This window comes from Protopterus annectens, chromosome 13.part0 (genome assembly GCF_019279795.1).
Source record: "Protopterus annectens isolate FY-2018-M chromosome 13.part0, PAN1.0, whole genome shotgun sequence".
Taxonomy (NCBI): domain Eukaryota; kingdom Metazoa; phylum Chordata; order Ceratodontiformes; family Protopteridae; genus Protopterus; species Protopterus annectens.
Window position 1 is genome coordinate 448,947,622 of NC_056747.1, and position 27,925 is coordinate 448,975,546.

At 40.1% G+C, this 27,925-nt stretch overlaps 1 protein-coding gene across 1 annotated transcript in view; it reads left to right on the forward strand.

The window, feature by feature from the left end:
* RBM19 (RNA binding motif protein 19) overlaps positions 1-27,925 on the forward strand; it is a 1,836,515-nt gene that overhangs the window by 1,045,199 nt on the left and 763,391 nt on the right. Inside the window, exon 11 of the mRNA XM_044054094.1 lies at positions 16,174-16,270. Within this exon, the coding sequence (XP_043910029.1) occupies positions 16,174-16,270 (97 nt within the window). The remainder of the gene's footprint in view (positions 1-16,173; positions 16,271-27,925) is intronic.

Here is a 27,925-nt window from a genome sequence, read left to right on the forward strand (position 1 = left end):
TAGATGTGCACACACAGCTCAGATTCTATTTGGATAGAACTAAATCTTTTAGAAAAACTGACCAATTGCTAGTCAGCTTCGCAGCAGGGGCAGAGGGCAAGACCATATCCAAACAAACAATATCCAAATAGATAGCACGCTGCATCCATTTCTGCTAGAAACAGCATGGGAAACTACCCCCAAAGGGGGTCAGGATGCATTCCACCAGGGCAACCTCCACCTCTGCAGATTTTCTCAGTGGAGTCCCCACCAGGGACATCCTGGAGGCTGCAACATGGACTTCTGTTCATACCTTCACTAAGCATTACTACCTGCCTATCTGCTCCAACTCCAGGGCAGGCTTTGCCACTGCAGTCTTGCAGGGCATCATAGCCAGCCCCCAGTCTTTTTGACTGCCTCCTCTCTTTTTTCTTCAGCTTTGGGAATCAACCCAAGTGTGATGACTGCAACAGTGAAACATGAAGAACATAGTACAATTGTGTACACTTACCATAAAAGTAGATGTTCAAGTGTATTCACTGTTGCAGTCCTGGTTTCCCATCCTCCATCACCCTTGTCTCTCTCTCTCTTTTCCACTCTCCTTACAGGGAATATTTGGTATTTACTTTCTACTGATGGTGTTCTTCCACCATACCCTAGCTCCCTATTTGGGGGCTCCTGACAGTTGGGGCAAGAAAAACAGATGTAATGGCGTTGGCTGCCTGATTTTATACCACTAACGACCTGACGTCAGTCCTAGAGGGACAGCAACCGACGCAGAAATACTAACCGTTTGGCATTCGGGCCGACTGGGGGCTACCCCTGGCAGGATAACCCAAGTGTGATGACTGCAACAGTGAATACACTTGAACATCTACATTTATGGTAAGTGTACATAACTGTACTTTTTATGCACATTGTAGCCGAGAATTAGACACACACACATGCAGAAGCATGCATATCTCACGGGGTTGACAGTACGGGATTGTATATGGATCAGGCTACTGTGGAAAAATGGAAACTAGTCCAAAGCAATAAACTGTGATGGCCTGTAGTGACTGGTTGTCTTTCTTGAGAAACAAATGTGCCAAAAGTAATCAGAGGGCTACTGATAAGCAAGCATGAGGAGAAAATGGTTGGCCTGATACCAGGGCTACATAAGGACTCTGTCTTTTGGTTACAAAGCCAACTTATCAGATCCATAATGAATATTCTGTCCATTCAGAAACTCAAAAGGCAGCCAGTAGTATTTTACAGCAGCATAAGCTCTTTAAAAATAGATTTATTCACGAGAACTTTCAGAAGAATTTCTATCTTGTGCACAGCTGCTTATGGCAGTAAAACATACCAGAAGGAGTTGAATATTGTCATCCACTCGGCTGGAACTGCTTCCTTAACTAGTGTAATGAAAGTGATGACGTGACTCTGACAATACATAAAAAATGACATTTCACATCAGAGTATATGGATTATAGCAAAAGTTCAGTGCAGAAGCCCAAGGAATCAAAATTAGGCATTGACAGGACTAAGAAAATATGACTATAGGTTGACAATTTAATGCTGTAATTTTTTTCTATTTTGTAAAGGCCTCTGTAGTCCATTTTGCTGTGGTCCTGTTCCCCTTTAGTTTCACGATGAGTCCTTCATAACAGATGCCACAAATATGTTCTTTAACACTGTGTAAATGAATCTCTTGCTCATCCTTCCTAACACTGAAGAAATATGATGTTCCGACATTATATCTTTATGGCTGGAAAAACTGGTATTGATACTGCACAAATTCCTTTGAACTGTAAATGGAAAGGTATTCATAGAAGACCTGAAGAATACCGAAAGTGTTACTTTTCTTTAAAAACAAAGTCAGTCAGTATGAGTAAATATGGAGGCATCCCTTACTCTCCACTGCAATGAAAATGTTAATCTGTGTTCTTTGAAACTGCTTCTTTTTATTGCTAGAAAGGTTTTTACAGAAATTAAATGTGAATTCAGACAATATTGCATGATAGTAGGCATAGTTTTTACTGCAATAGCAGATACAAGAAAAGTGTCCCAAAGAGCACATCAAAAAATAGACCAGCAGACTGTGGCAGCTACTTTCTTGTATTTAAATAAGAGACATAGCAGTATATAAAAGATAAACCGGTTTCGGCTACTTACTTGCATAGCCTCAATCAGTCATGAATCTTTTTGATGGATGCTGGCAAAATCTGAGTAGCTTACCACATTTGTGAAGGTTTTGTAGCAGATGATCGCAAGCAGTCTGTAATGTGGATCAAAGAGAAACCCATTCAGCATTTAAAATGGTTGTCGGCAAGGATGTGTCATTACACAAGCCTTGTTCTTAATTTTTCTAACCATCATTCTAATGTCAACAAAACCTGCTTTAGCTACTGGAACTGACATGGAATACACAATGCAAGAACTGCTTTTCAGAATTAGACACCACTGTTCAAAGAACAATGATTATGTGGCTTCTGCCTTTAACTTCGTATATGACGATTGTGGTACTTTTTTACATGCATAATGTGTGACATCTGTCCACGTTAGATGTATCTGCAGAAGCTTAGCAAGGTCTTGAGATCTCAGTGAAGTTCTAGAAGATGAAATAGCTGTATTGTGCTGAACAGGGCCTTGTAAGTTATCTTCTGCAGTACAAACACCACATATGACATCCGGGATATATTAGATTAATTTGCAAAATCTTAAGATCTAGAGGTCTCAGTGAAGTTCAGGAAAAAAGTGGGGCCGTATCATTCTGCTCACTGCCTTGTTAAATTATACTATTCAGTTCTTCAGCAAGTCGAAATCTGCGAAAAACAATCATGCAGTTCCCATGAATTGCTAACGACCTCTCTCTTAATTCTAAACAGACAGTGAAATACAGCATAAGAACCAGTGTGATAGTGCCAGCTTTGAGAATCTATTTCAGAGTATTTTCACCAAATATGATCTACAGAAGGACACAATGTACAGTTTCATTGTTTCCATATGTATATTTTTATGTGCTTGAAACCAAGTGGCTTACTGACTTCTGAAGAGCTTGGTTTGGTTCTGCCAGAGGTAGTGTGTGAAAAATCATTCCCATGAGAGGGAGAACTGCTGCACTGACATCTGTGATCTCACTGAGGCCATTTTGTCATTCCTGAGACAGTCATTCTCAGATATGAGCTCATTTGGAATGGTCATTGTGTTCAGATATTAGAATATTTAATGTCTAAGTAGTTTATCTACTGGCAGTCCATTCCGTCACAGAGAACTTTTGTAGTGCTCAAAGAAAATAATGCAGAGACAAAGTGGATACTTTTTTTTCGGGAAAACTGAAATAAACATCACAGGATTTAAGTTGTTTAAGGTGTAGAAATGACTTTCTTTAGGTAGACCTGTCTTTTGTACAGCAGCTGACCCATGTTTGAGTTTGTCTCTGTCTTTCTGTTGTTAAAAGTTTATTTTTCCTGTAACTTGGGTGTGCTAGTCCTCTTTGGCACATACCTGGTATTCCTTTGGGTCATTTGCAACAGCTATCATCAACTCCCTGCTTTATTGTAGCTGCTCTCTCAGCTTGGATTTCAGCTTATTTTATAAACTTGAAGTACTCCTAATCATTACTGAAAAAAGGATACATCTTTTGAGGTCTCTGTTTATTAGTATGGCAGCCTTTGCAAATCTCTCTGAGTTTATCCATTTATTTGTCAGTGTACTTCATCCTGGTAACTACTCATCATCTGGCCTGCTGTACTCCAAACTTTCTTCAATAAATTCTTCAGGGTGTCTTAAAAAAAGTGTGTGTGTGTGTGTGTGTGTGCTCCTGTGTGTGCGCCTGTGTGTGTGTGCGCCTGTGTATGTGCGCGCGCTCGTGTGTGTTAAATTAGTTTTATATTTTGTCATAAGATATATGCTAATGCTAGTACTTAATGATTTTCCTTTAGCTAGTACAGAAATGTGAAAATCTAGCTTATGCACTTCGCTTTGTTGTTAGGTGTTCATGTGGAATAAAATTTGAACGGTCTGTAACTGATGTAGCATGTTAGTTGCAGAGTTGTTTATCATGTGGCATCTGTGTCACTGCTGCAACATATGATGAATTGTTTTCTGTCTGGATTGATCATATCATATGTTTTATTTCATATGTAGATATATAACTAGGTAATGGATGAAAAGGTGTCCTTGTAGTCCAGCACATTTTCCGATTCAAAATAGGTAGGTAAAAAGCTAGGTAACTAGCTGCATAAATAGGTTGAAAGATGATTTTTCTTTGGGACCAGGTTACGGAAATATTAGCTGCCACAAGCTTTACACATCAGCCTGGGAATCACATTTGCTGAAGAAGGAATCTTGCAATTTCATCTCTGTCCCATGCATGTCAGTTTTACATGAAGCCCAGAGAAGGAATGGCCCAAATGACACACAGTATGAGACCCAGAGCCCAGGTCTAAGACCATATCGGATTGTATTTCAGAATCATCATCGTCTTTGGTGGCCTCTCAGGCCTGTACTGGAGGTGTAATCTTTCTCTGACAGATCATTGTTTTGAGTCTTATCTGCAAAGTAGTGTGTGGTTCATTGGAGAGGTGTCTCCCACTCCAAAATATATTGTTACACAGAAGACCTTGGATTTGGCTGTTACCTCCTTTCCTTCTAGAACAAGTTGATGCCCCATGAATGAGTGAGGACTGGGTTTTTATGCCATAAAGATGCTTTTTCAGGGTTTGAGCTAGACTCCTGAGCCCATTGGTCACTGACCAGCAAGGGTTGAGATTTCTCCACAGCCTCCTCATTTACTTTTTGCAGATGTTCATGTTTCACTGTTGCAGTCATCACACTTTGGTTATCTGCCTGCAGGTACCCCTCAGTCGGCCGAAATACCAGAGTCTTGGGATGTATGCATCGGATGCTGCCCCCTCTTCCATGACGTCAGATCGTCAGAGGCATAAAACATGCAGCCAACGCCATTACATCAGCTTTTCTTGCCGTGCGGGAGCCTGAAGCAGAAGCAGTTCTCAAGTGCCAGTCAGCCGCTTCCTGAAATTTTCATTTTTCGAGTTTCAAACCTGAAGTCTTCTAAAGAAAAGTACCCTGTTGGGGATCCTTTTTTCTTACTCTAACCGATGTCCGAAAAAGTTAACAATTGTCTTGCCTGTGGAAAGCAAATACCTCACAGAGATTTTCATTCTTACTGCGTCACCTGTTTAGGCCCAGACCACGACGTCCCTCTCTGTCGGTTTTGTACCTTGTTCAACGCCCGAACTATTCATCATCGGGCTATTTTTGTCACTAAATTGTTTTGCTCTCGTTCACCGTATTCCAGAATGGCTTCGATAAGCCACCCGACTACCGATCTTCTGAAAAAATGCAAGGATAAAGACAGACCGCATAGGTCCAAAACTGCTGACGACACTTCCGTTAAGCTAGTCGCCAGTCCGCTGGTACTCTGTGAGGTGCTTTCACAGCCCCTGTTACCTGCTTCTGCAGATTCGCAGACCTCTACTGAGACCCATTCGGAGTCCGATATGCCGCAAGATGCTTCGACTATGGAACTTGGTCTGTCTCTACCTTGGATGGGTCTGGAGCCGCTGTGCAGGCACTGACTAATGAGGGTGTATTCAGACCTTCCGATGTTCGTATTAAACCGACTACTTTGTTAATGACTAAAACTACTGAATTTCTCAGGCCCAGAGTTCGCACTGCACCTAGGAAACCGATGACCAAAGCGCATTCTCAAGCTCCCATACCACAGAAACAAATGCTTAGAATGGCTGAAGACCTTATTACTTTAATTAGGGGTAGCCAGCCTTCCCACTCTAAAAGACAAAGAATTGATTTTCCTTCTGATTCTACAGACCATGAGTCCGATGACTCTGACCCTTGTGATTACCAGGACATACCCTTATCTACCTATGAGGAACCAAAAAACACACACCAGAACTGTAAAAACAGTAATAGTCCAAATATACTGAAAACCACACCAACGGAAATAGCAGCATAGACTGAAAAAAAATTAAATATTTTATTTTCTGATTCTGGTACCTCGGCCTTCAATGGAATGGTTAACATGTTCAGAAACAAGTCTATAAGAACCACCTTCCAATTACATTAATTGATTAATTAAATACAATTAACAATAATTGTTCAAAATTTTAAAGCCACAAATACATCAAATCTACCAATATAAAGTTATAAATTTCCCCAACAAAATTTCTTTTTTCCAATTCATTCTTTAAACATATTCAAACATTTTTAAACATTTTTAACATATTAATACTATAATTTCAAATGTTACATATAATATCATTCATATTTCTAAATTCATTCCATTAGGAAAGAGAGTATTGAAATTAATAATATACCTAGATTCCATATTTAATAACCTCTGATGAAAACTATGGTTACCTCCCCCCATCCCATATGGTCTGGCAACAACACTAAAAATTAAATCTCTCACCAAACTCCCATGCTCTACACTAAAATGACTAGCCACAGGACTATCTAGCCTAGAATTTCTAATATCTCCAAGATGTTCTAATATTCTTAATTTTACCTTACGTTTAGTTTGCCCAACATACCATTTTTTAACAGGACAATTACATCCTATAACATAAATAACCCCAGATGAGTTACAATCAAAATGGTCAATGGCATTATATAAAATGCCATTGATCCTTGTCCCATCCAAATTCCTGATCTTATCACAAACCTTACATCTACCACATGCATAAGCTCCTGCATTGGCCAGTTTTTCCCTTCTACTTTTGCTCCTTACTAACTCCTTTAGATTTTGAAATCTACCATAGGAAAAAATCACTTCCCTAGGCATGATATTTCTAAGGCTGTCATCATTTACAATAATAGGCCACAATTCCATAACCAGTCTTCTTAAAATGGGAGAAAAAGCTGAAAATTTATTTACAAAGAAAATCCTATTCATTTCATCATTTTCTTCCTTAAATTTATTCTCATTTCTCCCATTATTGTCAACGTAGTGAGTTCTTCCACTACCTACAGACCTCTGGAAATCGTGTACTAACCCTAGTGTTCTTTCAACTTTAACTCTAGCTTTACTTATCAGATCATGTGAATATCCTCTCTCAAACAATTTTTCCTGTATTTTATCAAATTCCATTGTATAATAATCCTTCTCTGAAATATTTCCTGCAATACGTTTGAATTCTCCAAAAGGTAATGATTTAACAAGATGAAAACTGTGCATACTAGAAGCATGTAAGAAATTGTTAACTGCTGTGGTTTTGTGGAAAGGTTTATGTTGTATTCTACCATCCACGCCCACATAAAATTCCACATCTAAATATTGTATTTTATCTCCACCTATAATAAAAGTAAAATCCAATCCACACAGATTTTCTTTTAGGCTAGAGATGAAAACTTCAAATTCTTTAGGATTCCCCTTACATAGAAATAATAAATCATCAATAAATCTCTTATACTTGATCACCCTATTTTGGAAAAAATTCTTAGAATACAGAAATAAATTTTCAAAAAATCCCATAAAAATAACAGCATATGACGGAGCGAAGCAAGCACCCATTGCAGTACCTACTTTCTGCAAGTAAAATTTCCTTTCAAATTCAAAATAGTTATGTGTAAGGCAAAATTCCAACAGACTGATAATATAAGAAGTACGTGGGCCTTCTCCCAACAATTTACCTACTGCTTCAAGTCCCCAATAGGTATTAATACAGGTATATAGTGACTTCACATCCACACTGACCCAATAAAAATCACTTTCCCAAATAATACCCTTGAAAAAATCACACACTTCCTTAGTATTTTTAACATGTGAGGATATTCTTGGTAAGTGTTCTTTCAAAACTGAATCCAGAAACATACCAACATTTTGAGAAAAAGCACCTCTCCCTGAAACAATAGGACGCCCAGGTGGATTTCTCAAGTCCTTATGAATCTTAGGAATGATAAAAAATCTGGCATCCTTTGGGTTCCTTATGAATAACTTTTTAACATCTCCATGACTAAAGAAACCCAAATGTTCACCCCTTTCCAATAGATCATATAAGGCATTATTGAATTCCACCCTGGGATTAGTTGGTAAACTTTGATAAGTGTCACTATCAGATAGCAAATCTAACACCAGAGAATTGTATCTGTCTCTAGACAAGATAACCCAGTTTCCACCTTTATCAGACTCCGTGAAAACATACTTGTCACTCTTATCCCTTATTTCACAAAGAGTTTGCCATTCTATTTTAGAAAGATTATAACCCTTCTGATGTTTTTTAAAAACCCCAAATTCCTTCACAATTTGCTTAATCAAGGTTTTTTCAAAAACATTTAAACTGTTATTCAATTTAGGAGGGATAAATTCACTAACATAAGGTACTTTTGGAATTTTAAATTTTCCATAACCAGTGTAAAACTCAAAAGTTGAATCAGAAGATGAATGATGTTCTGATACTGAAAAAATATCTATCATTTCATTCTCATAAACTGACATATCCATTAACGAACTTTCAAGAACAGAAACATCATTCATTTCTTCCAAAATGCTACCCATTCCTTTCTGTTTGTTTGCAAAGAAAACTTTCAAATATAACTTCCTGCAAAATTCTTTGGCCTCTAATATTAAGTCAGCCAATGAAGGAATGTGTGTTGGTACAAATTTAGTTCCTTTACACAAAACTTGTTTCATGACATCAGTAATGCATAAATCAGAGAGATTAATTATATTTAAATTCTCACCTGCAAAGGAGTTGGAATAAGCATTATATGCAGTTCTTAACCCACCACCATAAAGAGAAATATGTCCATTAGCATCTATCCCTTGTGTATGATACACAAAATCAATTGTTCTTTCTTTTCGCCTGAAAGCGTCGATTGCGCCCCTTCCTTTGAGTCGAATTGGTGTGGTTTTCAGTATATTTGGACTACCTATGAGGACTCAGATGCAGAGGATTCCATTCCCTCTGCCCCCCCCCCCCCCCGAGGACTTTTCTTTTGGTGAAACCTTGCATAACCTAAGAGAGCATTTCCGCTGGGAATGCCAGGACTACCCACAGTTCAAAAAGAGACTCAGGGAGTTTTTAGACTTGCCTCAGCATAGGCCTCTAGCTATACCCCCTGTCCTGGATATTGTAGCTGATGTCTTCATGGAATCCAGTCTTACCCCTGATAATTCACCGCCAGCTCCTAGAAAGCCTGACCGGTACTAGACAGTACCTGACTCTCACAGATTTCTCTTTAAAAACCCAACTGTGAATCCAGAGACCATTTCCCAGGAACCTAAAGGTATTAAGGCTACTGCAGCCAAAAACCCTACCCCTTCGGACAGGGATTCTAGGGCTTTAGAGAGATGGGGTAAGAAAGTATATACCTCTGCAACTCTTGCCATCAGGGCTTTAAATTGCCAGTTGCAGATGTTGAAGTACCAGCAGCATATTATGGAACTAATTAAACAAAAAATGTTGTTGATTCCTGATTGTGCAGAAAATAGACTTACAAGAGTTAATGCATTCGGCAAACCAAGTTGGTAAACATACTTTGCAGTGTGGTTTTGATGCCTTAGAAGCATCTTGCAGGGCTGCTGTTACTGGGTCTGTTCTGAGAAGGCATGCTTGGCTGAAGGAACAAATCTTGCCAGACCATGTCAAAGCAAAATTACTAGATGCTACATTAAACTAAGAATGTTTGTTTGGCTCAAAAGCAGAAGTTCTTAAAAAGATGGAGGAAAAAGCTAAATCTATGCAAACTGTTAAAGATTTCTTACAGGTACAGCCACCTAGATTCAGTAGGCATTGGCCTTCAAAAAACTAGTCCTTTCCAGTCCTTCCCAGAACTTCAGTCCAAACCCAGGGGCAACAGATCTCGACTACAGTCTCAGGGTATGCACAGATCTAAACAATGGAGTGCTCCCTCCTCAAAAACAGGGAGTGGTAAACCACCCCTTATGGAAAAAGTTCACAATGACTTGTCCTTCATCCTTCCCAGCCATGCCCAAGTGCTTGCACCCCTAGGAGGAAAACTCGCCCTGCATGCAAAAAACTGGGAGTATATTACCCAGGACTGATGGGTCTTAAACATTGTATCCCAGAGATACAGATTCTACTTCCACTCACTGCCATCCCCAAGCGGATTTCCAGACCTTCCTCCAAACCAGTGGGCAGAGGCCCAAAAGCAAGTACTTTCTCTTCTCAGTATCAGGGCTATTCAGTCTGTTCTAACAGAGCAAAGGGGGCAGGGTTTCTACTCCAGACTGTTCCTGGTGCCCAGAAAAGAGAACGCTTGGCACCCTATTCTGGATCTGTCGACTCTCAACTCCTTCCTGGTGGTACCAAAATTGACAATCTTTACACTCCAGCAGCTGCTTCCTATGGTAGCCAAGGACTCCTAGCTTGTCACCCTAGACTTAAAAGAAGCTTATCTGCACATCCCCATAAGGGAATCTTGAAGGAAATATCTACGTTCCAGGGCAGGCTCTATGCACCATCAGTTCTCTGCATTTTCCTTTGGCTTATCTACTATGCCCAGGGTATTCACAAAGTGCCTGGCTCCAGCCATTGCACACTGTCAGCAGAGAAATATTCAAATTTACCCATACTTGGATAATTGCCTGATTCAGACGGACAGTCAGGAATTGCTCCTTCAGCACCTGATGTTTGAAAAGAGACTCCTGACTTCTCTGGGGTATACCATCAATGAAAAGAAATCACATCTGGGGTCTTAAATTGTTATCTCCTCTCAGGAACTGTTTGATTAGAGGGTGAGAGAAGAGGGGTGGCTTAGTACTGTAATGAGCTGAGATGGCAGAGGCATGAATCTTAATTGATGAGAAGGATAGGCCTTTGTGGAGCAGCTCTGCTAGAAAATCTAGGATGTGAGGTAAGGTGGGCATGGCTGTGTCCTTTCCTTGAGACTGCCTCCAAGAACAGTATCTTTTCCACTTTTCTGAATAGGATTTCCTAGTACTAGGCCTCCTGGCCTCAAGGATAACATCCAGCACCTGTTTGTTGATGGTTGCTGGTGATGTATGCAGGGAATAAGCCAGGCTGCTAGGTTAAGGGTTTGCAGCTGAGGATGCAAAATCTGTCCCTCCTGCTGGGACAGCAGAGAGGGGGTCTGATGTAGGTGCCAGGGTGGCGCTGCTCTCAGACTGCGTAGGAGTGGGTACCAGTGCTGGCGTAGCCAGTCTGGTGCAATAAGGATTGTCCTTGGCCTGTCCTGTTTGATCTTGAGTAGTACTTTTGAAAGGAGGGGCAGAGGGGGAAAGGCATAGATTGAGAGGTTTTCCCATTTAAAGGATAGGGCATCCACTTTCCATGCTTGGCTGTGGGGAATTCTGGTGCAAAATTTGCTCAGTTGATGGTTTTGGGGTGAAGCAAAAAGGTCCACTTCTGGTGTCCCCCACCTGTGTATCAGAAGTTTAAATGAGTTGGGTTCCAGTTTCCACTCGTGTGGGTCAATTAGATTTCTGCATAAGTCTGCCAGTGAATTTTGTTTGTCTGGCAGGAATTGAGCTTGCAGGTGCACTTGACAGCTCAAAGCTGTGTTCCACAGAGGCATGGCTAACCTGCAGAGTGGGTAGGAATGTGTTCCCTCCTGCTTGTTTATGTACCACATAACTGTGGTGTTGTCTGTCTTTATCAAGAGTTGTCCTGGCAGGATAAGATATTTGAAGGCTCTCAGTGCATTCTGTACAGCTAACATTTCTTTTTGATTGATATGCAGGTGAATTTGTCCTGGGCTCCATTTGCCTTGAATGCATTCGCCTGCCATGTCAGCCCCCCATACATAGTCTGATGCGTCTGTTGTCAGGGTTTGGGCGGTGGGGGGGTTGAGTGAAAGGAAGTCCCTTGTTGTGGTTGCATGCCTCTGTCCACCAAAGGAACTCTGCCCTTAGGCAAGGAAGGATAGGGATCATTGTTTCCAGTTCCTGAGAATGTTGACACCAGAGACTTTTTAAGTACCATTGAAGTTTCCTCATATGCAGTGTTGCATATGGAATTTGTAGAATGCATGAGGCTGTGAACCCTAGGGCTTGCAGTATTTTTCTTGCAGATAGTTGGGTTTGGGTGGCTAGTAGTTTGAAGTAATTTGTCAAATAAACCTGCTTTTCTGGAGTGAGGAATACCACCTGGGAAGTTGTGTTCAAGCTTGCTCCCACGAATACAATCCTTTGGCTCAAGGAAAGGACACAGCCATGCCCACCTTACCTCACATCCTAGATTTTCTAGCAGAGCTGCTCCACAAAGGCCTATCCTTCTCCTCAATTAAGATTCATGCCTCTGCCATCTCAGCTCATTACAGTACTAAGCCACCCCTCTTCTCTCACCCTCTGATCAAACAGTTCCTGAGAGGAGATAACAATTTAAGACCCCCAAGGAGAGCTTCCACTCCTGCCTGGGACCTTAACTTTGTACTAGAGAAGCTCACACTCCCCCCGTTTGAGCCTGCTGCTACAGCAGAGTTAAAATTCCTCTCTTGGAAAACAGCCTTACTCTTCTTGCTGAAGTGATTGCTAGAAATGTCTTGAGTTACAGGCCCTTATGGCTGTGGAACCCTTCATTATCTTCTATGTGGACAGGGTTTCCCTCAGGACTAACCCATCATTTATGCCCAAGGTGTGGTATCCAGTGTGGCTTTAAACCAATCCATCCATTTACCAACCTTTTTTCCTAATCCTCAGAATAATGGGGAAAGGATCCTGCACTCCTTGGATGTGTACAGACAGCTCATGTTCTACCTTGACAGGAGTAAACCTTTCAGAAAATCTGACCAGCTACTAGTAAGCTTTGCTACAGGGGCAGAGGGCAAGGCCATTTCAAAGCAAACCATTTCTAAATGGATAGCACACTGCATCCATTTCTGCTACAAACACCATGGAAAACCTACCCCACAGGGGATCAGACCTCATTCCACTAGGGCTACCTCAACCTCTACAGCATTTCTCAGGGGAGTCCTTACCAGGGACATCCTGGAAGATGCAACCTGGAGTTCTGTACACACCTTCACCAAGCATTACCACTTGCCTATCTTTTCTAAATCCAGAGCTGGATTTGCCACAGCAGTCTTACAAGGCCTGCTAGCCAGCCCTAATACTTCTTGTCTGCCTCCACCCTTCCTCAGCTTTGGGAATCAACCCAAGTGTGATGACTGCAACAGTGAAACACAAAGAACATAGTACAGTTGTGTACATTTACCATAAATGTAGATGCTCGAGTGTATTCACTGTTGCAGTCCTGGTTACCCACCCTCCAGCCCCCTGTCTTTTCTATACTTTCTACCCATCCTCTTTTTTGCCCATATCTTATGGCAGTGGTATTTACTTTGTACTGGAGGTGTTCCACACCATGTGATTGCTTCCTAGTTTGGGGGCTCCTGACATCTGGGGCAAGAAAAACTGATGTAATGGTGTCGGCTGCATGTTTTATACCCCTGATGATCTGACGTCATGGAAGAGGCGACAGCATCTGACGCAGAAATCCCAAGACTCTGGTATTTGGGCCGACTGAGGGGCTACCTGCAGGCAGATAACCCAAGTGTGATGACTACAACAGTGAATAGACTCGAACATCTACATTTATGGTAAGTGTACACAACTGTACTGTCCTCCTTTTTCCTGCCAGGATTTGGATTTCCCACAGACTCTTCCTTTACCTTTTGCACAGCCTTCTATTTCCCCCAGTCTGGCCTTTAATAACTTGCTTTAGCCTTTCCTGGAAGTTAGCTGAATAGTTTGTGAGTTAATGCTATATTTCACCTTGGTGCAGTTGCTGTGTGTCACCATCCACTTTAAATGTTATTTGCTGATTCTGATGCAGCAGATTAACTTTAGAGGGGCGATTTTGAGGAATGTCCTGACTCTTCCCTTCTGCCAGCCATCAGTGACTTAAGAGCATAATGAGATGGCAGTTGCAGCAGCAGCAGACAGAATGCTGAGGTATCTCCTCAGGAAGGTAGGCTGTGCAAGCAGAGAGGTAAATTCACCTCTACTTGGCTTTGTTCGTGGCACAAAAATATTGTTCTGGAGGCAATGCCAAAACAGGATGTGAAAGGATCTTATGAGACGGTAGAGAGGCTGGAGCTTTTCTCAGTAAAGACCAGATGAGATGGGTGGGGGCATGATACAGGAACACAACATCAGGTCAGGGAGGTACAGGTGGTAAACCTGACCAGGAAGGACAAAGATGACATAGGTGCCAGGTTGTAGGGACTAACTACAACCCTGAATCTCCCAAAGGTTACTTCTTCACATAAAACACTGTAGGCCAATAGAATGGGCCACCAGAATAGGTGGTGGAGAGGGAATCCACAGAAACATTCAGGGGAGCATGGGGACCAATGAAGAGAGGGTAGAAGGAAAGTAGGGGCGGGGGAGAGGTTAAATGCGGTTTTATGGCAAACTAGGCTTATTGTCTCCTTTGCTATCAAATGGGGGTTGCTTAAATGCACAGCAACTCTGGATCTGGGAGGGGTAGCTGAGTTGGGTATAGACCCACCTTCTTTTATGTTTCTGGAATTAATAGCAACATCTGTGTTTGGAGTCTCCATCTGTGTTTGGAGTCTCCATGACTGAGCTTCCTATGTGGGTCCTGCAGTAGGAAGTTCATTGATAGTGGATACAGACAGTTTTCCTTTTTGGATCTCCTCCCAGGTTTTAGACCTTTTCCTTCAGTGCATAACTTAGTGTTTCTCAACTCTAAACCTGGAGATGTGCTTCCTGTTTATTCCACATTCTCCACAGTCAGATGTATCACTGACGGAGAAGGCAGCTCATATTAGTTCTGCACATAGTACCATGGTGAAGCATCAGCCTTCTTGTGATGCAGACATTATTCCTGGAATTAGAGGCTTGAGAAGCAGTTTCTAAAGTTCAGGCTTTTTGCATTTACCCCAATTAATCATATGACATTTGTACATGTGGTAATCAGCAGGCTCAAGCGCACAGCTCACTGCAGTCCATGTGTGAGAGAGAGTCACCAGCTGCAGCAGTTTTCCATTGGTGGTCCATGTGCTAAGGGAATTGCATGTCCCAGCTAGCAGTCTGAGCCATGGCTCAACCTTGCTTCTGTGGTTTTTGCTTCAGAGGAATATTCTTAGGGTTATACTTGGCACTTGAGAAAGCTGGAGCAGATTGAAATCTTGAGCTGTGTTTCATTTACTAGTACAGGGCTGTACCACAAAGTAGAACATTCTGGATATGGTTCTGACCACTGCAGAAGGGAACGAGGTTGTCCCTATTAAGTTGATAATTCACCATCTGTGATCTTGGCAGTATGGGGTTTAGAGTAGGAGTAAGGGGGGAGAGGGAATGCAAAGACAAGGTGTAGGATTAATGAAAAGTGGATTATGCTGTGGTGGAGAAATTGTAAGGAGTGATTTAGGAGACTGGGAAAATACTGGGGGAGTAAAGCTAGGGCAATGGATTGTGGATGGAGTGTGCAGTACTGTGTACAAAGGCCTGTGGCAGAGGCAGTAAGAGGAGCTGGCTGGTGTGACTACATAAAAAGGCTAGTAATTAGGGCAAAAAGTAGGGCCTACAAGAGGTAGAATGGAGGAGATGGAGAACCGGTGAAGGCACATTACAAGGAGGCTAACAGAAGGACAGCAAAGAGGGTGATGGCAACAAAATGTAGAAGTTGAAAAATTAAGTTGGCAGAGTGTATCAAAAAGAGAGAGAGACTGAGTGAATGCTTTGTTTCAGTCTTCACAAAGAAATAGTAAGTGGGTGGGTTCCATGCTGGTAAGGAGACAGATCTAACCAAATGGATAGAAAGGTAGCAGTTGATGTTTAGTACAAGATAAGACACAATAAACCTGGTTTAAATTGTCAGCAAGAGGAAGTGGGACAGATGGTAGCAGAGCAGAAAAAGATTTGGACATGGTCACACCTGGAATGGACTTTCAAGAGGTATAGTGAGAGGGGCAGTGGCTGCAACAAGCAAAATGCTGGTGTGTACTGTTAGGGGAAGTAATGCTTCCACCCTCAGAGTCTTCATATCACGTCTTCAGCACTTTCTGCAGTACTGGAGGCCATATAAAGAAAGAGAACAGGCTGCTGAAATAACAAAATCATTTTCTTGTTTGTCTTGTTTTATTGTGCTCCGTTCCAAGTTCAGCTCTACTTTTTTCGTGTTTTCTTGTAAGAGTTCATGTGGGCAGTATTAGGTTGTCATTGTTTCTGATCTGACTTGTGATGAGATGTTTTGAAACTTTTTCTATTGTTTGCAGTACTCACAACTGGAACACCCTGTTCATGGGCACCAATGCTGTGGCTGATGCAATCGCACAGAAATACAGCACAACAAAAGGCAAAGTTTTGGACCATGTAAGTAGTTACTTAGCAAGTCATCACAATAGGATAAACTGTCATCACAATAGGATAAACTGACAGTTCAATGTCTGATGTTTCTTTTTATGCATTAAGTTTGAAGGTGGTCAAACCCTTGAAGTAAAACAGTGGGGACTGCACTCTGGTTACCTGATTGCTGAATGTCTTAACATTGCTAATCAACTTTATACAGTAACATTTAAGGTCAGAATAAATGACAGTTTTCCTTATGAAGGTAACCTCATCAACCTCCCTTGCTTTGCTGTTGCTGCTAGTCTCATACTTCAGTTGAGGTGAAGGAACATGTTTTATAGGTAGGTATGGCTTTGTGGCACAGAGGGATAAATAAAGTTGTCATTCAACCCCAGACGACCCTCATTTGACTACCAGCAGGGTTACTGGAAAGCCGAGATGAGAGAGGATGGGAGTGAGCATCTAATTGATGTTGACTTGCTTATCCTGGGGAGAAATGAGGTAGCTTGGCTTGCTGCATTAGTAATATATCCAGGAATGCGGGTATTTCACCAGACCATGAAGAGCCTAGCATACCTAAACTACAGACAGTGTGCCACTTGGTCTGGAGGTCATGCATGTTTAGAAATATACAAGCACCTTCTGAGGCAGCTGTACTAGAACTTTTAGGCTGATAAGGAGTTGACATAGAATAGTCTGCTGACAGCAAATGGCCTAGAGGGCTGTCATCCTAATAGAAGAACAAATGTAAAGGGAAAAATGGAACTGTTTTGTTTTCACATTTGCAGATATAACAGCTGTCCACAGAATGAAGACAGCATAGCAGTCTTGTGAGGCTGGAAAGATGTACATTTTAGCATTCTTCATGTTCTTGTTGAAAGTTACCTACATTTGTAATACAGTTTTATTAGAAACTATTAATTTTCTTTCAAAGAAAGAATAACTCAAGTTGGCCATTTTTTATAAATTAGATACAGTAAAATAGCACTCACGTTTAAATCATTAATATGTGTTAAGGTATAAACAGTCCATTCATTTATTCATTCTCCAGTTAATTGATTAATTCATTTTGGGACTGTGAGTAAACCTAAGCCTTTTCTAACACTTACTGGCTGCAAGACAAAGTAACTGGCCGTGAACAGGGCACTAGTTCTGTGCAGAATGTGTATATCATAGGAGGTTACTAGGCTAATGGCCCTGGGGCCCTTACAAGCCTAGTAAAGAGTTTATCCCCCAAAAAGAACCCTCAGTCAGATATATATTTAACATACACACACTTATTTGTTTTGGAGGAATGCCATTTGAGCTAATACACATCCTTGGGATGTAGTCCGACACCAAAGCATCAAAAAAAGGAAAAAGATGCAGGAAGGCTTTGCAAACTCTGTATAGAAAACACCTAAGACAAAAAGCAAACCAAAGCAGCAAATGTTGTAATACAGCAGTGCTATCCTGTGCAACTGTCCATACAGCATTGCAACAAATCTATTTTTAACCATCCATCCCCTTGTCCCACTTCACTGTTTTACCATTGTCTGCACTGATAGTGTTAAGACTGATTGCTTTTATAACAACAGTAGCAAAATCAAAACTAGGAATATATATATAGAAATATATATATATATATATATATATATATATATATATATATATATATATATATACATGTGTAATAGATATATATAGGGTCTATATTAGGACATCGAGAACAAAAACAAAGACAGTATGTTCACCAAAGGTAATGGCTCCAAATAAAACAGATCCACGAACTGTTAAAAAACAAGATGAGATTTCCTTTAATTACTAGTACCAAAAACAGACTAAAAGTCCCTAAAAATCAATATGATAAGCGCTTTCGACAAGTGTCTTCCTCAGATCGTAATACAAACAAAGGGACACTAACACTGATCTTTAAAATGAGAGTCCTTGATTGTATTGGCCAATCCAAACACAAGTTGGAAATCTGTCAACCAATCCAAAAAGGTAATTCACCACCTTATTTACATACAAAGGCACAATCACTTCCGTTTCCCACCTTCCTGAAGGCAAACCCTGATATGCAAATCGGGATTCATAAATAACCAATCAAATTTAGCAAAAAGCTGATGTACCAATGATTGGTGAAAGATCGCATTTCTTATTTAATCATGTTCATAAATTGGTGGCATGCCTTTTCATGACATTACCTAAAAAAGCCAACGGTCCCTTAAAGCTGACTGTACACAAAAAAACAATCAGCAAACAGTCGCTAGGTAAAATTCCAACAAAAAATGTAAAATGCGGCACTCCAGTATGTATGACATAACTATCTGCCGATAATTCATGAACTCGGCTTTGTTGATTAAGTTCACAGAGATAATTTCATGAAGCTTCCAGGACTGGCTATACAAACAACAGCTGGCAAATCATCTATTAGAAACCTCTGCCTGATCAAAACATCTTTGACCATTCTATAACATCCAAACCGCTTCTGCGATCGCGGAAACTTGTAAAACTATGATCGCTAGGATGCATTAATATTTCTCACTCTCTTGCATTTTTTTGTTGTTGATATTAGGACATCAAAGTTTCAAAACTTCGTATGTTCTAATATCGAACCCTATTCAGCGAAAGCTGAAAATATTGAAGCAAGAGAAAATCAAATAATTTCCCAGGGAAAGAATTTGGTTGTCCATTTCTGTTGCTTCAGTATTTTCAGCGCTGTGGTGGAAAGTTACGGGTCGGGTTCAGGTAAGTGTGCGATTGAGTGCAGGTTTGGGTAGTGAGGTTTAGGGTGCTGGTTAGGTATGTGTGCGATTGTGTGGATGTGAGGGTTAGGGCACGGGTTAGGTATGTGTGCGATTGTGTGGACGTGAGGGTTAGGGTGGGTTAGGTGAGTTAGGGTTAGGGCGTTGGTCAGGTTAGTGTGCGATTGTGTGGACGTCAGGGTTAGTGCGGCGTGGGTGAGATGAGTGTGTGATAGTGATGGACCCTAGGGTTTGGGTTAAGGTAAGTGGATAGTTAGTGGTGTGTGTATAGTTTAGTGTAGGGTTAGGTGTAAGATTTTAGGTGTATGTGTGTGGATTGCTGTTTGTTTGGTTTGCTTGTGTTGTGTGTATGTGTTTTGGAACACCAAATTGTTTCCCTAGGAAAAAATTCGCTGTTCTGTATGTTCAATGTTTTCAGCTTTTGCTGAATAGGGTTCGATATTAGAACATTCAAAGTTTTGAAACTTCGATATTCTGATATAGATCCTCTCTCTCTCTCTATATATATATATATATATATATATATATATATATATATATATATAGAGTCCACTTCTTAATTTTGAGATATCACAATCTCGAGATTCAGAATTCCGAACCCAGAATCTCAAGATTGTGCAAATCTCGAAAGTAGGAAATTAAAAAAAAAAAAAGCTATGTTTTTGTAGGTGGGCTAGACCCCTGCAACCTAAATATACTAGCTTGGAGATCGCTGTACAGTGAAGAGAATGGTAATGTACCGCGCAGTATAGTGTGAAACAGGAACTTTACCGTTCTCTTCACTGTAGCGCAAACCCGGAGTTAGTATGTTTAAGTTGCAGGGGGTTTGGGGTGCAGGGGGGCTTGCCCCTCTGCAAAAACATGGCTTTAGCAGTTGTCATGTTTTTTTTTTTAATTTTTTACTTTCGAGATTTCACAACCTCGAGTTTCTGGGTTCGGTATTCTGAATCTCGAGATTGTGATCTCTCGAAATTGAGAAGAGGACCCATAAACAAGTGTGTGTGTGTGTGTGTGTGTGTGTGTGTGTGTGTGTGTGTATATATATATATATATATATATATATATATATATATATGGATTCACTTCATAACACTGAAAACTCAAAACACTGAAAACACATATCATACATATACTGAGTTTAAACAACATAAATCATAGCACTTTCCACCAAGTGTAAGCAGGGGGGCAAGCCACCCTGCACCCCTCCCCACACCCCCTGCTACTTAAATATATCAACTACAAGATTGCACTTAATGGAGTGAAGTGCAATCTTGGAGTTGATATATATATAAGTAGCAGGGGGGCTTGGTTGAAAGTGCTATGATTTATGTTGTTTAAACTCAGTATATGTATGGTATGTGTTTTCAGTGTTTTGAGTTTTCAAGATTTTGAAGTTTCAGTGTTTTGAGCTTTCAGTGTTATGAAGTGAATATATATATATATATATATATATATATATATATATATATATATATATACGTTAACACAGAGATTCTTGAAGGTTAGTTTTTTTTGTCCTGGGTTGGTTAATACTATTCCATTAGCCAGAACTGACCACCTCTCCACAAAGTCCCTTTTTTTGGATGTCCAATCATCTGTCTGACTCATGTAGTTACCTATGTAAGTGCTGTGATCCTCTCAGCTTGCCCATTCTGTTTAGTTCCTTGTGTAGTTCTGGTCTCAGTCATTGCTATCCATGAGTAAAACCCTGCATTGACATGCATTAATGTAATCCCATTTTGTAGCTCCCTGTGCCCTACTCATCTACATGAATCTGTTTTCCGACATGCTTTTGGGAGATTTGATGTATTGTTTTGCAAATTTTAGCCAGACTTGGATGTTTTTCTGTGTAAGAAAAGGCTTCTGTCTTGCAACCCTACCCCATAGCCCAAACATATGGAGAATATGGGAGATTGTTGTCACGTAGTACACAACCAGTACTTGCCAGAATTACCTGCAGCTCCTTTAGTGTTGCTGTAGGTCTCTTGGCAGCCTCCCTCACCAGTTTTCATCTTGTCTTTTCATCAATTTTGGAGGGGCATCCTGTTCTTTGCAATGTCATAGTTGTCCCATATTTTCTGTACTTTTTGATGACTGTCTTCACTGTGTTCCATGGTATATCCAATCCTGTGGAAACGTTTTGTACCCTTCTCTTGACTGATACCTTTCAACAATGAGATCCCTTTGATGCTTTGTAAGCTCTCTGCGAACCATGGCTTTTGCTGTAGCACTCAACTGAGTAAATGTCAGAAAAATCCTACTAGGAGAGCTGAACTTTATTTGGGGTTCATCAGAGTCTCTTTAATTGATGGCAGGTGTGTACCCAAGAAGACTGAGTGCTGTAATTAAATCAAAAGGTGCTTCAACAAAGTATTAGTTTAAGGGTGTGCACACTTGTGCAACCAGCTTATTGTATGTGTTTTATTTTTTATATTTTTTCCCTTAACAGATTTGTTTGTTTTTCAATTGAATTGTACAGGTTATAGGTCACATTAAAGGTGGGAAAACCTGACATTTTAACAGAGGGTGTGTACACTCTTTATATCCACTGTAATTGAAGGTCTTGATATAACACCCAATAACTGTTTCAGATCATGCGCCAATAATTAAAATGACAACACAGGGTAATGAAATGAAAATGAGACACTGACGCTTTCCCTCCTATCTGCTGAAAAGAGAGGAATTTAAGGAAAGGGTACTGGAGATTATTCAGGAGCTATTTGAGGGGATAGAAATTACTTCTGAAAATATACCTAGGGAGTGGGATAAAATTAAGATGGAGTTTAAAAATAGTGTGGAAATAAAAGAAAGGGAGCTATTGTTAAGAAATAACAAGAATTATTTAGAGGGACTGCCAAATGTCAAAGTATTGCAAAGTGGGGGAGTCTCACAGAACAAGAGGATCAACTGCAGAATGCTAAGCAGACAATAAGCAATTACCTCGATAGGATACACTAGTTTAGAAAAATTTCTGTTAAGCAACTGTTTGATAGTAACACTGGCGCACAATGACTCAAGCAACAGAAAGTAGAAAGGGCTGTCGCCAAGCTTAGGGAGCCTATAACAAGGAAAGTAATGAGATTTTGTAAGGGTATATGAAATATTTAGGAAATTATGTCAAAGTCTGTATAAAGCAGAAAAATATGAAAATCAAGAAAATATACAAATGGAAAGGTTTATGGAAGAATTAAATAAGCCAAGGTTAGAGGTAGATGAGGCTCAACTACTAATGGTTAGGATAGGAGGAGATGAGATAAAAATTGTGGTATAACCAATCTTACAGTAAAGTCCCCAGGAATAGATTGTATTCCTGTGGAAGTTTGGTAGGCAAAACTGATAAAGATCTGGAAGTTTTTTAACAGTATTTTAAGAGGAGAAGTACCAACATCCTGGAAGAAAGCAGTGGTAGCTGGCATGTATTTATATTCCATTAGATGCAGCTTCATACAGGCCCATTTCAATACTAAACAAGTGTTCATGTCAATAATGGCTAAAAGAATGGCAAACGTAATGCCAAAATTGATAGATATGGATTAGTGTAGATTTGTGGAGGTGAGGCAAACATTTGACAACATTAACAGAACACTGATGATACAGAGGAAAGCAGAATGTAAGAAAATACCATTGTTGTTGGTGGGCAGAATGTAAGAAAATACCATTGTTGTTTTGTTGCAGATAAAATGTTTGACAGAGTAAGCTGGGACTTTACGAGCAGGGCAATGGAAGCATTTGCATTTCCTGAAAAAAAATACAAGGTTGATTAGAAGGATATATGAGAGATCAGAGGCGAAAATTAAAGTGGGTGGGGTCCTCTCTGATAATTTCTGTTTGAGCAAAGGAACCAGGCAGAGGTGTCCTCTTTACCCTTTATTTGCATTATGTTTAGAACCATTTGCAATGAAAATAAGGGATTCAGAAATTCAAGGATATTATTGGTATTGCAGTCACGAAAAGCTGCTCTGTTTGCAGATGATACTATTTTATACCTAACAAAGCCCGAAAGAGACATTACAGTTTTATGGAACATTGAGATCTTTTCGGGATACAAAATTAATGAAGCTAAAACAAAGGCAATATCGGAAATTGTGTACCTACATATGAACTGGTTCAGCAATATCCATATTTATGGGGACATGATAAAACAAAGTATTTAGGAGTATGGATTAAAATGATTCTGGTGTAGCAGCTAAGGATATGTGGAAGGAGACTAAAAAGATAATAGAAAAACTGAGGAAATGGAAGCTTTTGTTGTATGGCTAGTAAGATACAAGCAATTAAAATGTTTTTAATCCCATTAGTCTTGTACACAGGTCAGGCATATTTTATCAACTAGAGGAAAAGTTGTGGATAGCGATTAATAAAGAGCTGAAGGACTTTATCTGGGAGGGAAAGTTGGCAAGAGTCAAGTGGGATAAGATGATTATCATGGTAAATCAGGGCAGATTAGGATTACCTGATATGAAGGGGTATTTCAGAGCTACACAGTTAAGGCTTCTATACATAGCACAAACAGAACACTATAATTCAAAGTGGAAAGGGATGATGATGAAACAGGGGAAGCTCAAGAAACAAGGAGAGACTGGGATTTTGGATGCATGCTTTAAGGAGAATAATAATAATCATACAGAATATTGTTATCTGTAAAGTAGAAGAAAGTCTCTTATGAACTAAGCCAACATGGGAATGGAGAAAAGTGATTCTTCCAATAAGTATGACTGTTTGAAATTTAGACAATAGGCAAGAGGGGACAGGAATTTACTGGAGAAAACTGGCAATGGAACCAAGGTATTGGGAGCAAATAACTAGAGAGGGAAAGATGATAAATGGGAAGATGCCAATAATGTATTTGAACTGCTGGTTAGAGAGTGCCTTCCCTATCAAGGATTGATGTCAGAGTATAGCCAAAGAGAATGAAGTAGGGGAGGTCCTAAAATTAAGTCCAGCACTGGTACAGTTTTTAGTAGAATCTAGAACAGAAGCTGCCATTAAAAAAGGAATAATTAGTAGAGCATATAAAATATTACATGATAACTATAAGAATCTATCAGAGGAGGTTAGAAAGGATTGGGAAGAGAGATTGGATAGGCAATTTACAAAGAAACAATGGAAGGATATATGTATGTCTTCCAAATATACAGCAAAATCTAGATGTAGGATTCCTACTTAGAAATGTTTACATAGATATTTTTATACTCCAAGTAGACTCCAGAGACTTTTTCCTCAGGTAGACAGCAAATATTGGAGGTGTGACAGACATGAAAGAGGTAATTGGGAACATATTTTCTGTGAGTGTGGTGAGTTGGTGGTGTCCCTGAGAGATGCACTGTCGGAGATGGTGGGTGGGCAGATTTGTGTGACAAGGGAGATGATTTTTCTGAGCTATGATACAAAATCGCAATTGCCTTCACATGGTAAGGCCTTGCTGTGTCAAATTATTTTGGCTGCCAAAAAGGCAGTCACTAGAAAATGGAAATCAGAATCTAAACCAACTATACTAGAAGTAGTGAATATAGTAACATAGATGAAACAACTGGAATTGAGATCTTTAGAAAAGTTAGGAGCAAACTATATAGGAAAAACTGGGAATTGTGGGAGCAATGCATACAAGGGAAGAGTGAGGTTTAAAAGAAGGCAGGACTTAAATGAGCTTTGTAATGTCTGACTGAAAATGATTGGGTATATTATTAGTGAAATATAATGTTTGCAAATGGGAGTGTGTCAGTATGGTTTGTGATGTAAAATGCTTGCAATTAGGATTGTCAGTGGTGGTGTTTTCATTTAATATAAATATAAAAGTTTAATATATATATATATATATATATATATATATATATATATATATATATATATATGATTGCCTTAAGTGGTGGCTTAATAAAGATGTTTCTTGTTTAAAAACAAAGTTCAGAAATCAAATAATTTGTAATAGGTTATATGATATATAGCAATATATGTGAAGTACGTTTGTAAATGTGAACTTGTTAATGCAGTTTGATTACTGTATAAATGTAAATTTGCCTATGTCACAATTCAGTAAATTGTTTTTAAAAAGGGTACAGAGTAGTACTTTCTGTTTGTGTTTGCCTGCTGTGTTGTTCTTCGCTTGCCACATCATCAGACACTGCTTGCAAGTGGCCCTTGAAAAGGGAAACTTGTGTCCAGTGGGCTTACCTGTTAAAAATATAAAATAAAAATGTATTTTCATAATTACATGCAACACATACCTTCTTACGTTATCAGTTGATGTAGGTAGATGTCCATCTTTGACAGGCAGGATTACCCTTTTGCCGTCTTCCTGCAGATGAGTAGTTTTTCTGTCAGCTGCTATTGGCGTTACTTTTGAGTTGGGGAGCTATATATTCGTATGTTACTTGATTTTATAACGTGGTGTCAAGTCTGCTTTCTTTCTGAATTAACGGATTTATGCCTGCTCCTTTCTTTTCATGCCTTCCTCTATGGGATTTCAGTCATTTCCCCCTCATTACTGGGGCATGCCTAACATGAGGTGACTGAGTAAGCCATCGTCCAGGCAGCCGTGGTGGTTCTTTATGCCTTTACCAGTAATACATTAATGAGGAGTTGGGCCTTAACCCTGCTTGTTGTGGCTGATGTGAGCACCTTCAGCACTGTAGGGCCTCGTACACCATTCGAGTACTTGTGCATTCTACTGGCCACACACAGTGAGAATTACCATCACCAGCACCAAGCTCACATCCCTTCTTCTTCTTTCAGCTTTTTCCCGGTTAGGGGTTGCCACAGCGGATCACCTGTCCGCTCATGATTGGCAGTAGAGTTTTACGGTGTTGAGTTGCCAGCCCGGCGCCCAACCTTCCACTAAAGGCACACACACGCACACACTCATACCTAGGGCCAATTTAGAGTGTCCAATCCACCTACAGCATGTCTTTGGGATGTGGGAGAAAACCAGAGCACCCGGAGGAAACCCACGCGACCACAGGGAGGACATGCACTCTCAGAAGGCACCCCAGCCGAGGATCGAACCGGAGATCCTCTTGCTGTGAGGTGACAATGCTAACCGCTGCACCACCATGGCCGCCCACCAAGCTCACACCCCTACTTCTGCTTATTTTGGTACCTTACAATCTTTAGCTTGCTTGTTAGTGATTAGCTACCCTGAACCACCATTTTCTGTCCCTCAGGATAGGAGAGGAGAACAGCAGTCAGCTTTGCCCATCTCTTCCAGCACACCATCCACTACTAAGATTTAGGTAATCTGGATCATAGAGTTCAAACTGCTTCTCAGACTTGGGCCATCTGGATAATAGTCAGGGATTTACCTCTCTCTCCCTGTACCACAAAGCTGGGTATGGATGCCTTTTAATGGCTGGCTACTTCACAGCATTTTTTAGGTGGGCACTTGGATATCCTAACATTTGAAATTTGTTTACTATTTAATTATACCTACCCTGAAAGAGCCAGAAGCAGTAAGTGAATTGGATACTATAAACTGACCATAGGTTTGAGTGTGCATGTGTGTGTGTGTGGTATGGAAGAACTACAGTGGCAGGGATAGCCACCTGATAGTGTAAACCATGACTTTAGATTGTCACTGTTGAAGTGACATCCCATCCCCATGTGCAAAATGGGGAAAAAGGGGTTATGGATAGATAGATGGGATGACATGTCACTGCATCCTGTCAGTTTGTTCCATTTGCCTCTTCTTTACATTTAGCTAACTGTGAGTTAAGAAAGGGTTCTCCCCTTACACAATAGAATTAAGTGAAAAAACAGTTTGAAGAAATGGTTGGTTGGTTGAATAGGGATACTCTTCCTGAAGCATGAACTCATTGATGTAAAATTCCTGTACTTGGCATCATGATCCTGCTTTTAAAATGCCTTGGATGGGGTCAGGTATTGAAAAAAATGCCGGTATTAATGTACCCTCTTTTATGAATAATCCCGGTGTGCCAGAATATGGTGGAAGATGCTTTAGATTACACAGTCATCTTAGAAACCATGAATCCAGATTTGTTGTCTGCAGTGCAGAATCTTATAGCAGGCAGTACCACCCCCATACCTTCTATGAATTGTTCATTAACCTCGTGTACTTGGAATCCTTCAGAGATGTTTTCCTTTGTTGTAAATGATGTATGTATTTTGCTTTCCTGACTGTACAGTCACATGAGAAAACAAAACTGGATTATGATGAGTTATTATGCTATAATAAGGGTTATTAATATTATGTTAAACTAATTGTTAATGGTTTGTGACTGACCAAGTTACCAGATGACTGCAAATTTGGTGCCATCATAATCTCCCCAGAAGACACCCAAATCCTCCAAGAAAGCCTGTCCTAAACAAATAGCTAGTGTGAAAACTATGGACTAAAACTAAATGCCAAGAAATGTATAATCTTTTCCTTCAGCAAGCATGTCTCCCATTTTACTGTCACATCGACAGCATACTCCTGGAAATTAGCCTCATAGTTAGATATGTGGGAGCCTTTGTTGGTGAAGTGTTCCTTGGTTACCACATATCCACTGTTATAAGGAAGTTTTTTTTATCTCAAAGTTTATATCTAAAGGTATAGTGACCCAGATCCATGGATGCAATTGTTCTACTGTACTTAGACCTCATTAGGCTGATCATTAAGTAAAATGCCCATTAAACCTTGTCCCTTTTCTCAGTATCATATTTGCTACTGTGAGGTGATCTTTGCATTGTGTGTGTAGAGATTCAGGAGTCTCTTTTCTGTCAGACCTGTCACACATTAGCAAGGTCAGTGGTATCATAAACACCCACTCAAGAGATCTCAATTTCCTTTGCAAAATAAACTAAACATTGAGAGAGATGGCATATATCACAGAGGATACCAGTTGTGCGAAACTGCCTTCTACTCCACATAAAGTGAAACTGCTACTTTTACTGTATTTAAATGTAATTTGAAAGAATGGGTGGATAACCACAAATT